This window comes from Budorcas taxicolor, chromosome 10, assembly GCF_023091745.1.
Source record: "Budorcas taxicolor isolate Tak-1 chromosome 10, Takin1.1, whole genome shotgun sequence".
Lineage (NCBI taxonomy): Eukaryota > Metazoa > Chordata > Mammalia > Artiodactyla > Bovidae > Budorcas > Budorcas taxicolor.
The window spans coordinates 1,472,304-1,489,397 of NC_068919.1; the positions used below are offsets into that span (position 1 = coordinate 1,472,304).

A 17,094-nucleotide genomic window follows, 5' to 3' on the forward strand; every position below is an offset into this window, starting at 1 on the left:
AGCAAGTGAGTTCCGGAAAAACATCTATTTCTGCTTTATGACTATGCCAAAACCTTTGACTGTTTGGATCACAATAAACTGTGGAAAATTCTGAAAGAGATGGGAATACCAGACCACCTGATCTGCCTCTTGAGAAACCTGTATGCAGGCCAGGAAGCAACAGTTAGAACTGGACATGGAACAACAGACTGGGTCCAAATAGGAAAAGGAGTACATCAAGGCTGTATATTGTCACCCTGCTTATTTAACTTATATGCAGACTACATCATGAGAAACGCTGGACTGGAAAAAGCACAAGCTGGAATCAAGATTGCCGGGAGAACTATCAATAACCTCAGATATGCAGATGACACCACCCTTATAGCAGAAAGTGAAGAGGAACTAAAAAGACTCTTGATGAAAGTGAAAAGGAGAGAGTGAAAAAGTTGGCTTAAAGCTCAACATTCAGAAAACGAAGATCATGGCATCTGGTCCCATCACTTCATGGCAAATAGATGGGGAAACAGTGGAAACAGTGGCAGACTTTATTTTGGGGGGCTCCAAAATCACTGCAGATGGTGACTGCAGCCATGAAATTAAAAGACGCTTACTCCTTGGAAGAAAAGTTATGACCAACCTAGATCACATATTCAAAAGCAGAGACATTACTTTGCTGACTAAGGTCTGTCTAGTCAAGGCTATGGTTTTTCCTGTGGTCACGTATGGATGTTAGGGCTGGACTGTGAAGAAGGCTGAGCGCCGAAGATTTGATGCTTTTGAACTGTGGTGTTGGAGAAGACTCTTGAGAGTCCCTTGGACTGCAAGAAGATCCAACCAGTCCATTCTGAAGGAGATCAGTCCTGGGTGTTCTTTGGAAGGACTGATGCTAAAGCTGAAACTCCAGTACTTCGGCCACCTCATGAGAAGTGTTGAGTCATTGGAAAAAAACTCTGATACTGGGAGGGATTGGGGGGCAGGAGGAGAAGGGGACAACAGAGGATGAGATGGCTGGATGGCATCACGGACTCGATGGACGTGAGTCTGAGTGAACTCCGGGAGTTGGTGATGGACAGGGAGGCCTGGCGTGCTGCTATTCATGGGGCCGCAAAGAGTCGGACACAACTGAGCGACTGAACTGAACTGAATTGAATACTTACTATAAATAATTTTATGCTAGCAAATTTAAAAAGTTTAGATGAAAAAGACAACGTCTTAGGGGAAAAACTACCAAAATAATCAACAAATAGAAAATCTGAGAAGGCTTAAAAATTAGAAATCAAAGTAGTAATTAAAAATTTTCCTACAAAGAAAATCACCAGCCCAGATGGCTTCGGCCAGATTCTCACAGAAATTTAATGGAACAATTCAGTTCTACTTAAACTTTTTAAGAATAGAAAATGAGGGTCAGCTCACTTTATAAGGATAGTATGAGATAACCGTTGATTTCAAATCGGACAAGGACAATATAGGCCACCTCACTGATACAAAACTATTAACAGACTATCAAACTGAATCCAGAAATACATAAAAAGAGTAATACTGTAAAACAAAATTAGGTTTATCTCAGAAATCAGGTTAGGTTTAAGATTTTAAATAACATATAATTAAATATATTAACATAGTGAAGGAGAAAATTCACATGGTAATGAAGAGCTGCAACAACAAAAAAAAGCATTAAATTCAAACAAACAGAACAAAACACAAAATTCTTAGTAAACCAGGTACAGAAGGGAACTTCTTTAATATGATAAACGTTTTCACAAAAACAAACTTTCAGCAAACAGACTTGGAGTGAAATGCTGAAAGCTTTCTCTTAAAGACCAGGAACCGGAAGGGCAGGAGCTCTGGGATGATGGCAGCGTTGTACGTCTTGACCTGAGGAATAACTTCATGTGTGTTTGCAGTAACATGTTAAGTTCTTCATGTTATTTTTCATATACACCTTGAAATATATATTAAAGACAAGAAAGAAATATTTGGAAATAAAAGGCTAACCTAGACTACCACTCAAGCTTGGCAACTCCGTAGGTCCTAACCTCCCCACCACCACCCAGTTAGGATTACTTTCAAACCAATTAACATTTATTGGGCTTACAAGACATTGTACAATGTGGCAACATGTATCATGAACCTTAAAAACGTTTAAGATGAAACCTTATTTAGTAACTCCATTGCCTATCATCCTATTCTAAGGGAAAAGAGAAAAAAAATCCACGTGTTAAGACATTCACTGCCCACATGATAATAAAACAGAAAACCTAAACTAAATAACCAACTCCAGGAAACAATAAAGAAAAACAATTTTTACAATGGGATTATACAGTCAATAAAAATAAGATTTATCAAATATTCCAAGGAATGAATATAACCTAATTAAAAAAAATTAGATATATACACATGTTTACACTGTAACAAGAGGAGAAAGTCCTAGGCACAAAGAAGAAAGTGAGAGACAGAGGGAAGAAGAGAGGGATGGAGGGTAATGAAAGCGGGAGGGAAGGGCTGGGAGAGACGAAAACTACACTGGTTTTCTTCATATGATGAACTTATGAATGTCACCTGTACTTTTCCTGAATTTTCATTAATGACTACAGAAAACTTTAGTAATGGGGTATATAAGAACTGAAGAAAGTAATCACAAACCTAAAGTATCCTAAATATTTTAAAAAGTTCCTTCAAAGGGCAACTTTAAAATTTCAACTTTTATCTCAGTATCATTTTATTCAGATAAATTATTTTTTAACATTTAAATTGTGTTAAGTCTATCATATGCTAATTACTTAGCACAGAGAGAAGTTCTAATCATAATTAGTATTTAAAATAATATAACTTAAAAATAATCATTAGATTTCCAAAGATACATCATTTCCAATTTTCTACCTAGAAAGTGAAGAGTGAAAGTGAAGTTGCTGAGGCCTGTCCAGCTCTTTGCGACCCCATGCACTGTAGCCTACGAGGCTCCTCCATCCATGGAATTTTCCAGGCACGAGTACTGGAGAGGGTTGGCATTTCCTTCTGCAGAAGATCTTCCCCACCCAGGGATCAAAGCTGGGTCTCTCGCAATGCAAGCAGACACTTTTACTGTTTGAGGCACCCCCCTGGTGGCTCAGGTGGTAAAGAATCTGCCTGCAATGTGGGAGACCTGGGTTCAATCCCTGGGTTGGGAAGATCCCCTGGAGAAAGGCAGGCTACCCACTCCAGTATTCTGACCTAGAGAATTCTATGGAACAGTCCATGGGGTCACAAAGGTCAGACATGACTGAGTGACTTTCTAGCTGGCTGCTGCTGCTGCTAAGTCGCTTCAGTCCGTCCGACTCTGCGCGACCCCATGGACTGCAGCCCACCAGGCTCCTCCGTCCATGGGATTTTCCAGGCAAGAGTACTGGAGTGGGGTGCACTGCTTTCTCCAGACTTTCTAGCTAACACCCCCCATACTTCTAAATCAGTCTGCTCCTTGACAGCTAAAGGAAAAAATGATCAACAAACAGGCTTCAGGCAGTTATCTTTATAAAAACAAAATAATCGTCTCTTAACATAAAACTGTTAGTGGCTCCTCAGTTTTTTGAAAGCCACTTTCATCCTCGGGGCTGCTATCTCTGGTATTTTCTGACTGGTTATGAGAGATGTCACAGGTAATTTTATATCGATAATAAAGGATAACTTTTTAAAGCTTATCATTAGAAATAATAATTTTATTGTTGTTGCTGCTGTTCTGTCACTAAGTTGTGTCCAAGTCTTTTCGACTCCCTGCCAGTCCATAGGATTTCCCAGGCAAGAGTACTGGAGTGGGTTGCCACTGCCTTCTCCAGGGGATCCTCCCAACCCAGGGATCGAACCCACGTCTCCTGTGTCTCCTGCTTTGGCAGGCGAATGTTTTACCAGTGAGCCACCACAGAAGCCATTCAGTATTTACTGAGCGTTTGTCAGGAGGCCAAGAACTACAGGTGCTGTGCTAATGAATGAAACAGTTGAAAATCATTAGTTCACAGAGTTAAATACAACTGGCATTTTAGCATTTAAAGCCTTGAATAGACCAACCCAATCCTACTTTGGACTACTTTCCATAACATGTTACAGAAAAACCCGAACAAACTTTGCCCAACCCAGTACCTTCTCTAGGTCTCTGACTTTCTTTTAAAACACTCCAGGCTTTGCCTGCTGCCATACCTCTGGCTCAAGCTGTTCCTCCCCCTAAGTGCTTTTTTCTTCATTCATCAGCACCTGTAGAATGCTCACCACAAGCCAGGCACTGTGCTTGGCATGAGAGAAGGAAAAAGCCTTTTCTATTCTTTGTATCCTTCCGAAGTCCAGGTCAAGTTGCACTTCTTTCTCCAAGGGTTACTCACTATCTTCTCCATACTCGGAATGCTATTATTGTCCAAAACAGTAGCTCCCAATCTTCGATACAGGAAGCCATTTTCAACATCAAAGTGTTTCATGAATTCTACTCTCACTCCTCAGGTGATTTCACCTGGTCCCATGGACCTAAACACCATCTGTGCGTTGATAATTTCCGAACATTTATCTCTAGCGCTCTCTCTCTTAAACTCCTAGCTAATATATGTGCACATGTGTGTGTGTTTGTGTGTATACTCAGTGTCTACAGTTGAGTATCTGATAGGCATTTCAAACAAAGCCACATCCAAAACAAATCTCCTGATTTAACTCTCCAAACCTGCTTCCCACTAACCCCTACCCCTTGCCCCACCGTTTCTATCTCAATAACATATACCACCTTTCACCTAGTTGCTCATATCAAACAACTCAGAGCCATCCTTTATTTCTGTTTTCCTCACACCCCACATCAATTCCATCAATAAATGGTCATTCCTTCACCTTCTAAATAGGTCACAAATCTGATCACTTCTTTGGTCCTCCACCACTACCACCTTGCCCAAGCACTACATTTCCAACCTAGATTACTGTAAGAGTTTCCTAAATGACTTTCCTACTTCCATTCTTACCTCGATACAAATCAATTTTCTACACAGAGCCAGAGTAATCCTCTAAAAATCAAGTCAAATCTGGGTATTCCCATGCTTAACACCTTTTAGTGGTTTCCATCTCGTAATAAAATCAAGTCTTGCAATGACCTCCAGAGCTCTCCTTGGTCTCCCCTCCCCACACCTTCCCTCTGGCCTGGCCTGCCACCTCTCCTGCCACACCCCCCTTTCTCTCACTCTGCTTCAGCCACGGCCTCCCACATGCTGTTCTTCCAACAGGCCAAGGACACTTTCACGTTAGAAGCTGCTGCTTCCTCTACCCGAACAGCTTCTTCCAGATAGTGCCATGGCTTAATCCACTTCACTCAGAAAAGGGCTTCTCAAAAAGCCTTTTCTCACCAAACTACCTCAAGTATTATAGTATCCTGTTACGTTTTAATCCCCTGAATCTATCTTATTCTGCTTCAAAACCTATTAGCTGCGTGGCGTGTGTGTGTGAGACTGAGCGTGCACACATAAACGTGTCTCTGTCCCTCACTGATATTTAAGCATAGCTCTATTTTGCTTACCATTGTTGTTACGTTATGTGCCAATAGCAGGCTTTCCAAAATATTTGTGGAAAGAACAGAAGATGGTAACTGGTTTTAGTTTTGCTGAGAAAATAATGATGGAACATTACCAGAATTCACTAAAGCTTTCAAATGAATTCTCAATCACAAGAGCATTATACACGTACTTTGGAGGTAGGAGTACAGCATTCATAATTCAGGGTTCAGTAACAGGAAGGAATGGGGACTTCTTATGCTTCTCTGCCCCTTCCCATATCCTCCCTTCTTGTCTCATTCATCCATAAATGGTTACTGTCTATCACTAAGTCAGAGAGTATTTTACACATTAAGAATACATAGACAATTAAGACAACTCAATGCATGAGACATATAAACATAATAACCATAGAATACGGCATGTAATAGAGTTTTGTAAAGTTGTGACATAACAGAGGACGTAATCGACTTTTAGGGGTAGGTGTTCAGGGAAGTTTCAACAGTGATGACATTCAACAAATACTTGCAAAATCAAATAACAAAAGATATACTTCATTTCACTTTACAGACAAAATGAGAGTATTAAGTCTGAAAGTGCTACAGTAATTTGCTACCATGAGATAAGCTAGCTTGAGAATGAAACCAAAACAAGAGCAATGACAGAGCAGAACAAATCACAGAAACAGAGCCAAGTCCTTGAGGATTTCAGACTGGATGAAGGCCTGGCTGAAGTTCAAGGACAAGACCTACTCATGCCCTTTACCGTGCAGCCAGTCTGAATCTGGTTGTCTGTCACTTGCAATGTAAGTGCACAGGAGAACCTCAGCGAATTCTTTCAGAACCAAAGCGTTTGTTATTTCAGTGCATAGGGGCACTACTGGTATTTTGGAAGGGACAATTCTTGTTTTGTGGGCAAACATCACAGGACCCTTGGTATATCTCATCTCTACCAGCAACTGGATCGGACCTCCCAATCACTGACAATCAAAAAACCAAACCCATAGATTTCCAAATACCTCTCATCTCCAAGAACCACAAATCTATTCCCTAATAGTTGCTACATGTATCCATTTCTCACAGTGCATGTGTAAATGTACTTAACAACCACCTTAAAAGAACTGGGATATACCAAACATACTAATGTTATATAATAATCCAATTTTAATTAGTCATTCATGACTATCTAAATGACTGATCCAGTCCTAAGTATAGCTTATATCAGCTCTTGAGATAATCAGTGCTTTCAGTCTGCTACTACTATCTGAAAATTCTCATGCATTTAAGCTTACTTCTCCACACAATACTATCAATACATGTCACTGACAATGTTGGTTACCTTCCCTGTAGCCATTCACCCAATATCTTCCTAGACTGAAATGCCAGATATTGTTTTTTCCAGTCCCCTTGAACTAGGGCATAAGTAATAAGGCCAAAATGAAACCTGATACAGGCTTTCTGTGAAAGGTTTACTTGCCTCATCAAGAGATGAGAGGGCAAACCTCCTCCTGTCTTTGGTGGTTGTGTCAGAATGTGACGCCTGGAGCAGAAAGAGAAACATGCAACTATGAAAGGATAAACCTGAGCACAAAGGTCACCACACTACAGATGAAGACGGAAAGCACTTGGATTTAATCTAGAAGGGAAGCCAGTTTGAGCATGAAACCCAAATGGGAGGACAAAGTTTAGAGGAAAATGGAAAAACAGAGCCTCAGTCCTGACTAAGGACCGAGGACTAAAGGGCTAAACAAAGCTAAGTTTACGAACAAATGGTGGCGCAGGGGTTTAAGCGTCTGCCTGCAACACGGGAGACCTGGGTTGGGAAGATCCCCTGGAGAAGGAAATGGCAACCCACTCCAGTATTCTTGCCTGGAGAATCCCACGGACAGAGGAGCCTGATGGGCTACAGCCCATGGGGTCGCAGAGAGTCGGACATGACTGAGCGACTTGACTCACTCACCCTTTAAACTAATCCTACCTATGCACTTGCCAATTACCTGAGCTAATACACTTCTTTTGTTTTTAAATCCTATTCGCATCCTAACTGATACAGCTATGTTTAGGGGGAAGAGCAAAATCAAGACACTGCAGGAAATGTAAAGAAACTTTCAGAGATATAAGAGAGTCAGGAACTACAAAGCTAAGAAACAAGCGATCAGATCATTTCATTCCTATAGAGTATATTTCAGAAGCGGTCTAAGAAAACCAAGGATGATTGAGATAAGGCCATTAGACTTGGTAATTAGATTGCCAAGACAACTTTGTAAAAAGCAATGTCAGTGCTGCAATGGTAAGAGAAGCCAGAGTGCAAAGGAAGGAATAATTTCTACTTTTAAGAACTCCATAATGGACCACCCCTTGGAAAGACACGTAACGTGTGTTAAACTCTGTCGATTACACCTCTGTGAGGTAAGTATAGCATTCTATGCTGTGCTTAGTTGCTCAGTCTTGGCCGGCTCTTTGCGACCCCATGGACTGTAGCCCACCAAGCTCCTCTGTCCGTGGGGATTCTCCAACAAGAACACTGCCTTGGGTTGCCATGCCCTCCTCGTATAGCATTCTACTTTATAGATAAAGAATACAGCCTGAGTAGTAACTTGCCCACAGCCACACAGTCAGATCTTTAAAGCTTAAAAGTAAATGTTCTTCCTACTATACCCCTTCATGGATCACAGCCTTGTTGTAGCAAAGGGGCTTGTGTAACTCAATGAAGCTATCAGCCACGCTGTACAGGGCCACCCAAGACAGATGGGTCATAGTGAAGAGTTCTGACAAAACACAGTCCACTGGAGGAGGAAAGGGCAAACCACTCCAGTATTCCTGCCGCGAGAACCCCATGAACAGTATGAGGCCAAAAAGCATGACACTGGAAGATGAGCACCACAATCAAAAGGTGCCCAACATGCTCCTGGGGAAGAGCGGAGGCCAGTCGTTACCAGCTCCAGAAAGAATGCAGTGGCTGGACCAAAGCGGGTATGGCGCTCAGTTGTGCGGATGTGTCTGATGGTTAAAGTCTGATGCTGTAAAGAGCAATACTGAATAAGAACCTGGAACATTAGGTCCATGAATCAAGGCAAACTGGATGTGGTGAAGCAGGAGATGGCAAGAAGGAACATCTTAGGAATCACTGAACTAATATAGATGAGAATGGGCAAATTTAATTCAGATGACCGTTTTATCTACTACTGTGGGCTAGAATCCCTTAGGAGAAAGAGAGTAGCCCTTACAGTCAACCGGAGTTCTAAATGCAGTACTTGGGTGCAATCTCAAAAAATAATAATAATAATCGCAGTTCATTTCCAAAGCAAACTGTTCAATATCACACTTATCTTAAGTCTATGCCCCAACCACTAATGCCAAAGAAGCTGAAGTTGAACAGTTCTATGAAGTACAACTGCTGTAGTTCTCGAACTACACCTTCTAGAACAAACACCAAAAAAAGATGGCCTTTTCATCACAGGGGATTGGAATACAAAGTAGGAAGTCAAGAGACACCCAGAATAACAGGCAAGTTTTGCCTTGGAGTGCAAAAGCAGGGCAAAGGCTAATGGAGTTTTGTCAAAAGAACATGCTGGTCATAGCAAACACCCTTTCCCAACAACCAAGAGACAACTATACACATGGATATCACCAGATGGTCAATACCAAAATCAGATTGATTATGTTCTTTGCAGCTGAAGATGGAAAAGCTCTATCCAGTCAGCAAAAACAAGACCTGGAGCTGACTGTGGCTCAGATCATGAGCTCCTAATAGCAAAATTCAGGTTTAAAATGAAGAACGTAGGGAAAACAACTAGGTCATTTATATATGACCTAAATTAAATCCCTTATGATTATACATTGGAGGTGACAAATGGATTCAAGAGATGAGATCTGGTACAGAAAGTGTCTACCATATTCATAACAATGAAAGAGGTTCATATAGTTGTATATGAGTTTATTGAAAGAGGTTCATATGTTTGTATATGAATTTATATACAAAGTTCATCACCGTAAAGAGGTTCATAACATTGTATAGGAGGCAGTGACCAAACTACTCTATAGAAAAAGAAATGCAAGAAGGCAAAGTGATTGTCTGAGGAGACTTTACGAAGAGCTGAGGAAAGGAGAGACGGGAAAGGCAAGGGAGAAAGGGAAAGATATACTCAACTGAATGCAGAGATCCAGAGAATACCAAGGAGAGATAAGAAGCCCTTCTTAAATGAACAATGCAAAGAAATAGAGGAAAACAACACAATGGGAAAGACTAGAGATCTCTTCAAGAAAACTGGAGACATCAAGGGAACATTTCATGCAAGAATAGGCACCATAAAGGACAGAATGGTAAGCACCTAATACAAGGAGAAGATAGTAAAAAGAGGTGGCACAAATACACAGAACGGTACACCAGCTGGTGTGGTCACTCACCTAGAGCCAGACATCCTGGAGTGTGAAGTCAGGGGGGCCTTAGGAAACATTACTACCAACAAAGCTAGTGTAGGTGATGGAATTCCAGTTGAGCTATTTAAAATGCTAAAACATGATGCTGTTAAAGTGCTGCACTCAATATGTTAACAAATTTGGAAAACTCGGTAGTGGCTACAAGACTAGAAAAGGTCACAGTTTTCACTCCAATCCCAAAGAAAGGTAATGTCAAAGAATGTTCAACCTACCATACAACTGTACTCATTTCACATGCTAACAAGGTTATGCTCAAAATCCTTCAAGCTAGGCTTCAAAAGAATGTGAACCTGGAACTTTCAGATGTACAAGCTAGGTTCTGAAAAGGCAGAGGAACCAGGGAGCAAACTGCCAACATTTGTCGGATCACAGAGAAAGCGACAGAATTCCAGAAAAACATCTGCTTCTGCTTCACTGACTGCGCTAAAGCCTTTGAATGTGTGGATCATAACAAACTGCGGAAAATTCTTAAAGAAATAGCAGTACCAGACCATTTTACCTGCCTCCTGAGAAACCTATATGCAGGTCAAGAAGCAACAGTTAGAACCGGACATTGAACAACTGACTGGCTGCAAACTGGGAAAGAGTACAATAAAGCTGTATATTGTCACCCTGCTTATTTAACTTATAGGCAGAGTACAGCATAAGAAACGCTGGGCTGGAGGAAGCGCAAGCTGGAATCAAGATTGTTGGGAGAAATATCAACAAACTCAGATATGGAGATGATACCACTATAAGGGCAGAAAGTGAAGAGGAACTAAAGAGCCTCTTGATAAGCGTTAAAGAAGAGCATGAAAAAGTTGGCTTGAAACTCAACACACAAGCAACTAAGATCATGGCATCTGGTCCCATCTCTTCATGGCAAATAGAAGGGGAAAAACTGGAGGCAGTGACAGGTTTTATATTCTTGGGTTCCAAAATCACTGTGGATGGTGACTTCAGCCATGGAATTAAAAGATGCTTGCTCCTTGGAAGAAATTCTATGACAAACCTCAACAGCATACTGAAAAGGAGAGACATCACTTTTCTGACAAAAGTGCATATAGTCACAGCTATGGTCTTTCTAGTAGTCACATACAGATGTGAGAGTTGGACCATAAACAAGACTGAGTGTCAAGAATTGAGAATTGTGGTGCTGGAGAAGGCTCTTAAGAGTCCCGGGACTGCAAGGAGATCAACCAATTCTAAAGGAAATCAACCCTGAATATTCATTGTAAGGATTGATGCTGAAGCTGAAGCTCCAATACTTTGGCCACCTGATGCGAAAAGCCAACTCACTGGAAAAGACCCTGACGCTAGGAAAGACCGAAGACAACAGGAGAAGGAGGTGGCAGAAGATGAGATGGCTAGGTGGAGTCACTGACTCAATGAACATAAATTTGAGCAAACCCCAGGAGATAATGGAGGACAGAGGAGCCTGCCATGCTGCAGCCCATGGGGTTGCAAACAGTTGGAGGCAACTGAGCGACTGAACAACAACTATACCAGGCTCCTAGGATTGAAGAATAAAAATACAGTGGCACAGCAGGCTCAAAATTCAGACTGGCTTCTGTGAGTTGCACGGCACACAGCACTGTGTTTGGCAGCCCTGGCAAAGGTATATTTAAGCATGTATGCAGGCTAGAGAGGGCCAGACTTAAAAAGGAGTGTTAATGGATAATTACTGAGAAAGAAAGACAGAGAGGGATATCATGGATACATCTGGCGAAGGTTGCTCTTGAAGAAAAGGAAGGACAGTTCCTTCTTTTCAGATAAGAGTAAAAGTTATGACCAACCTAGATAGCATATTCAAAAGCAAAGACATTACCGACAAAGGTCCGTCTAGTCAAGGCTCTGGTTTTTCCTCTGGTCATGTATGGATGTGAGAGTTGGACTGTGAAGAAGGCTGAGCGCCGAAGAATTGATGCTTTTGAACTGTGGTGTTGGAGAAGACTCTTGAGAGTCCCTTGGACTGCAAGGAGATCCAACCAGTCCATTCTGAAGGAGATCAACCCTGGGATTTCTTTGGGGGGAATGATGCTGAAGCTGAAACTCCAGTACTTTGGCCACCTCATGCAAAGAGTTGAGTCATTGGAAAAGACTCTGATGCTGGGAGGGATTGGGGGCAGGAGGAGAAGGGGACGACAGAGGATGAGATGGCTGGATGGCATCACTGACTCGATGGACATGAGTCTGAGTGAACTCCGGGAGTTGGTGATGGACAGGGCGGCCTGGCGTGCTGCGGTTCACGGGGTCGCAAGGAGTCGGACATGACTGAGTGACTGAACTGAACTGAAAGAAACGATATCAGGATAGAAAAGATTATACCTCAGATGTTTGAGATTTTTCTCAGGAAAGGAAAAGATAAAGTTATTTGCTATAAAAGCTTTCATGAAGTAGGACCAAAAAAAAAAAAAAAAACCAGACACAACCGACATTAAAACCTGGGATAACAGAACACTAATTGGTATGAAAACAAACCAAAATCCTCACACAACTGTCTCTTGTATCCTTCAGGGATCAAAAAGTGATGAGGCCTGTTCAGAACTGGTCACTAGAAAGAGAAACTGACATAAAGTTAAGTATTCTAAGGTATCAATGACAGGCTGGTAAAAACTGATGACCCTGGGACCCTGCTGACAAGGGGAGGCAAATGAAAAGAGCAGTAGGCTAGCAAATTGAATGAATAGAGATACAAAGATGGGAGGGTTCCCAAAGGGAGGAAGAGGGGAAGAGAGAGAGAAAACAGGTTCCAGAAGTGTGGAACAGTTGATTGATTGTGGTCAGACAGGTCTTGACACAATGCCTCAGGCAATGAGCTACTGACTAGGGCTCAGCTAAAAGCACAGAATTGAGAGAGCATCACCTCTAAAAACACGCAGTCCTTGGGTGCAGGAAACAAACAGCCTTCCCTGGTGGCGCTAGTGGTAAAGAACCCACCTGCCAGTGCAGGAGACATAAGAGACGTGGGTCCAATCCCTGGGTCGGGAATACCCTGTGGACGAGGAAATGCCAATCCACTCCAATACTCTTGCCTGAAGAATTCCCATGGACAGAGGAGTCCGGCTGTCCACAGGGTCGCAAAGGGACGGACATGACTGAAGCGACTCAGCACAGCACAGCAACAACCAAGTGAATGAATCTGCCCGCACAGAAATCAAACATTTAAAATATCTCCTCTCCTTTTAAATTGAACAATTCTATGTCCAAATTTAAGAAATTCATCAAGAGGACAAAAGTCTACAATAAAGGTTAAGGCAGATGTGTGTCAGGAGGTAGAAGGAAAAGTTAAATCTGTCAGGCCAATTGTAACCCACCTGTTAAAGATTTTTAGCATGGAATTCCAATAAGGCAACAACAGTTTGTGCTTTAGTAACTCTGGAGAGCACCTAGCATGGCTTCAAAAAAAGGATATCACTCAATTTAATTTTAAAAGGTCCACCCATTGCAATCTCAACGGACAAGCTATCATTTATATTCATAATCTCATTTTTTACCATTCTGCTGCTCTTGACACTTTATCCAATTACAGGAAAAAAATGGGAAAAATCAGACATGGCAACTTCGTCCACTACTCCATCCCCCCTTCGGTTTGCACTTTTTACACCATTAATTCTGACTACTCTTGCCCTAGTAATGAAGAAGAAACGATACTGGCACAACCTAAATTTTGCAGAAAATATCAAGTACAGTAAGGATCCTCAAGTGGTACTAATAACAATTGAGAATCCAAGAAATTTGAGAAGTTTCAAGTTTAAAAAGCGTTTTCTCCATTTTAGTCCTTTCCAAATAAAACAAAGGGCTCGGACAACACAAGATTTTGAAGCTTCAGTGGACAATTTAGGCTAATAGTGAATAAAATAATCACTAAAATCACTTATCCCTTCTTGGGCTATTACATTTCTTACCTTCATAAAGCCTTCTTTTAAAACAGGACCACTTCTCAATTCTTTCCCTGATCTAGCATACATATGTCCGCCCGGCCCCGCCCCCGCCCCCCCCCCCCCCCAACAAAGTTTAGAGACCAAGTAGTGAGAAAAGGATTAATTTAGATGAAGAATCACTTGCCGTCACTGGCACCATTCCTCAACTTTGCAGGACTTCGATGGTCAAATTCCCAAAACCATCCCAGTCTCCTGGGGGCTGGATTCCCTCAACAAGATGAACAAAATCCACTGGCGTCTGGATAGCAAGCTTTTCTTTGTAAGTCTATCAGCCAGGATAAGCTTTCCATACAGTTAAAAGACGTCTCAAGGAAGCAAGAAGGTCGAAACCAGGAAGATGGGGAGGTGACTAAACAGGCAGACGACCCACCCACCTAACGCAAAGGAGAAACCGCTTGCAAGGGCTGACGCTTGGGCAGGAGCCAGGAAAGGCTGCGGAGGGCGGCCGGCGCCGCGACCCCCGGCCCCTGGGTGGGAATGGAGGCATGCAAAGCCAGGGGCCAGCCGGAGGCCTGGAGCGGGGCGCCGAGAGGGGGCGGGCCGGGGAGACACGGGAGCGGCGGAGGCCGGCTGAGCGCCACCGGGCTCTGAGCCACGGCGGGGCAAAGCCGAGAAAGCTTTGCCCAAAGAAGAGACAGCGAAGCCTGCGTCCTCACCCACCTGCCAGACGCTCGCCCCGCGGACAGAAGCACGGACGCAGCCCGGGCGCTTCCTCTCCTGCCGGACACAGCCCCTGCCGCCGCCGCAGCTCCGGGACCCCACAGCACGGGGCGGTACCGAAGCAGGCAAAGCGGCGGCCGCACTCGAGCAGCGGGGGGTGTACATAGGGGGCGCTGGGGGCTCGGGACGGCAGCTCCGTGCTTGACCTTCCTCACCGGTGGCCAACGGCGCTCCCTGGGAACAGCATCCCGCCTCGGCCCGCTGCGCCCGGGCCTTCGCCCTCGGCTCCCCCCGGCAGCGGCCGGGCTTCCGGCGGCCACACCCCGCCCCCGCGCTACTCGGCCGCCGCCATCTTGTGGGAGGCGGGAGGACCGCACTGCGCAGGCGCGCGCCGAGGCTGCCGGCCCCGCGCGCCGCGCCGAGAGGGAACCGTGACGCGCAGGCGCGGGGGCCGCTGCCGCGCTTCGGCGCCGCATCCTGCTCGCTTGCGCGGGTGCTGCCAGACTTAGTGGCCAGCCTCGAGCTGTACAGCAGCCGAGTTAATAGACCCTTCTGCGCACCCCACAGCCAGTCATTGTGTAAAAAAACCTGTCCATATGCCAGGTCCCGGGACAGGCGCTGGTGAACGATTAGTAAAACGCGGCTCCAGCGCTAAAGGTGGTCCTAAGCCAGAGGCGGACACGACTTGGCGACTAAACCACCACCACCACCGCCACCAAGCTAGTGAAAAAGGACGGGAATGAACTAGTGATTTCCACAGTTCTTGTTTTTACCTGCATGCCACCTTCGCTCTCTTGCCCCTTCAATTTTAACTGAAAACACCTCTTCCAGGAAGTCCTCGCTCACACAATTGGGTCAGTTCTTTTCTAACATCTTGCGTTACCTCTTTAAGCTTTATTTCATTCAACATAAATTCAACAAGTAATATTTGAGTTTCCTTTATATTCTAGATATGATCCTAGGTTATAGCGATAAAGAAAATAAACTCATGGGACTTATATTTTAGCGGAGAGTATAAAGCAAACAAAAAGTACTTTTAAAAATCAACAAAATAACGTTTGATAGTGATGAGGGATGGGAAGAGAAAAAAAAACACCAAAAGTTAATGTTGGGTGAGGGGTGGTACTTAGCGATCTCTCTCCAGGGATGACGCTTGATCTGAGGCCTGACTGACCACAGGGGCCAGAAGTCATTCATGAGAATCGTCTGGGCAGAGCGTTCTAGACAGAAGAACAGCAAACGCAGCAAACCTCTCATTCTTGAGGTGGGAAACAGCAAACGCAGCAAACCTCTCATTCTTGAGGTGGGAAACAGCAAACGCAGCAAACCTCTCATTCTTGAGGTGGGAAACAGCAAACGCAGCAAACCTCTCATTCTTGAGGTGGGAAACAGGAGACCAGCACATAAAGGAGAGAAAGGACAGGTGATATGGATACCTGGGGAGGACATGAGGTTGGGGCAGGGGGGACAGGGGCAAGTTAGGTAGGGCATTGAGCCCATGATAAGAGTTGGATTTACGTCATGGTGGCCCCTCTATCTGCTGACACTGCCAGAACTACCCCTCAAACCCTTCTAGCTCCTGACTGCCTCACTGCACGTGCTGATTCCATTGTCTTGAAGGCACTTGCTCTTGTTCTTTACACATCTAGCTTCTCATCTTTCAGGTTTCAGTTTAAATGTCACCTCAGAAAGGCCATCCTTCCTAAACTAAGTATCCCGCCTGCCCGTTCATTAGTCTCCATCATTGCACCTGATCATTTCTTTTAGGGCACTGAACATATTTTTCAGTTATCTATTCATTGCTTCTTCATTCAGTTCACTAAACTGAACTCCACCAGGGAGGGAAGATGTTTCCTTTACTCCATGCCTAGCACCATGCCTGGCACGAGTGATCACTCAATATGTGTTTGCTGTTTTTAGGAACGTCGAGTTCGTCAGCACTTCAGTAGTCAGTGGTATACTACATTGTTTTACACTGGTTTTTAAGAATAAATTCAAGTCATTTCCTGTTTATATGCCCTTTGCTAGATTATAAATAAGAACTTGGGCAAAAGAGAGAGAGAGAGAGGAAGAGAATGAGATGAGGAGGTGACGGGGTAGTGGGCAAAGATTGGATTTTGCATATATATGCAGGACTGGGAGGTGGAAGGCTTCAATTTAGTGAACCACCTATTATGTGTCCCGCATTCAGCTAGATACTTAATTCTCACTACAGCCTTGCTAGGTAGTTATCCTTAGTTTCATACATAGCAAACTTGAGAGAGATTAAGTCACTTGCCTAAGGTCCTACATTAAGAGATGGTGCCAACCATAAAGTTCATGCCCTTCCCTTCTAGAGAAACTGGATTTTGAGATGGGTTTGTTTGGTGATTTGATTCTGTGTTATTAGCAGGCTTTTATTAGTCATTTCAGCCACTGCCATTTAAGAATCCCAATCATACTGCTGTTCTTGTATAGGATCTCAACAAAGGGCCTGATTTGAAATTGCTGTGATTTTTTTTTTTCTTTTGGACTAGGGCAGAGTTCATTTTACCATTTCCTTTTCATGTCTTTTTAAAAATTTGTATTTATTTTTATTAATAACGTGTACATGTTTGATCAAAGGAA

The 17,094-nt window shown here is 43.5% G+C and overlaps 1 protein-coding gene across 1 annotated transcript in view; it reads right to left on the reverse strand.

Annotated features, from left to right (window-relative positions):
- Positions 1-14,652, reverse strand: part of APC (APC regulator of WNT signaling pathway) — a 134,714-nt gene extending 120,062 nt beyond the window's left edge. Inside the window, exon 1 of the mRNA XM_052646250.1 lies at positions 14,488-14,652. Coding sequence (XP_052502210.1) covers positions 14,488-14,652 — 165 coding nt within the window. The remainder of the gene's footprint in view (positions 1-14,487) is intronic.
- Between the last annotated feature and the right edge of the window lie 2,442 nt (positions 14,653-17,094).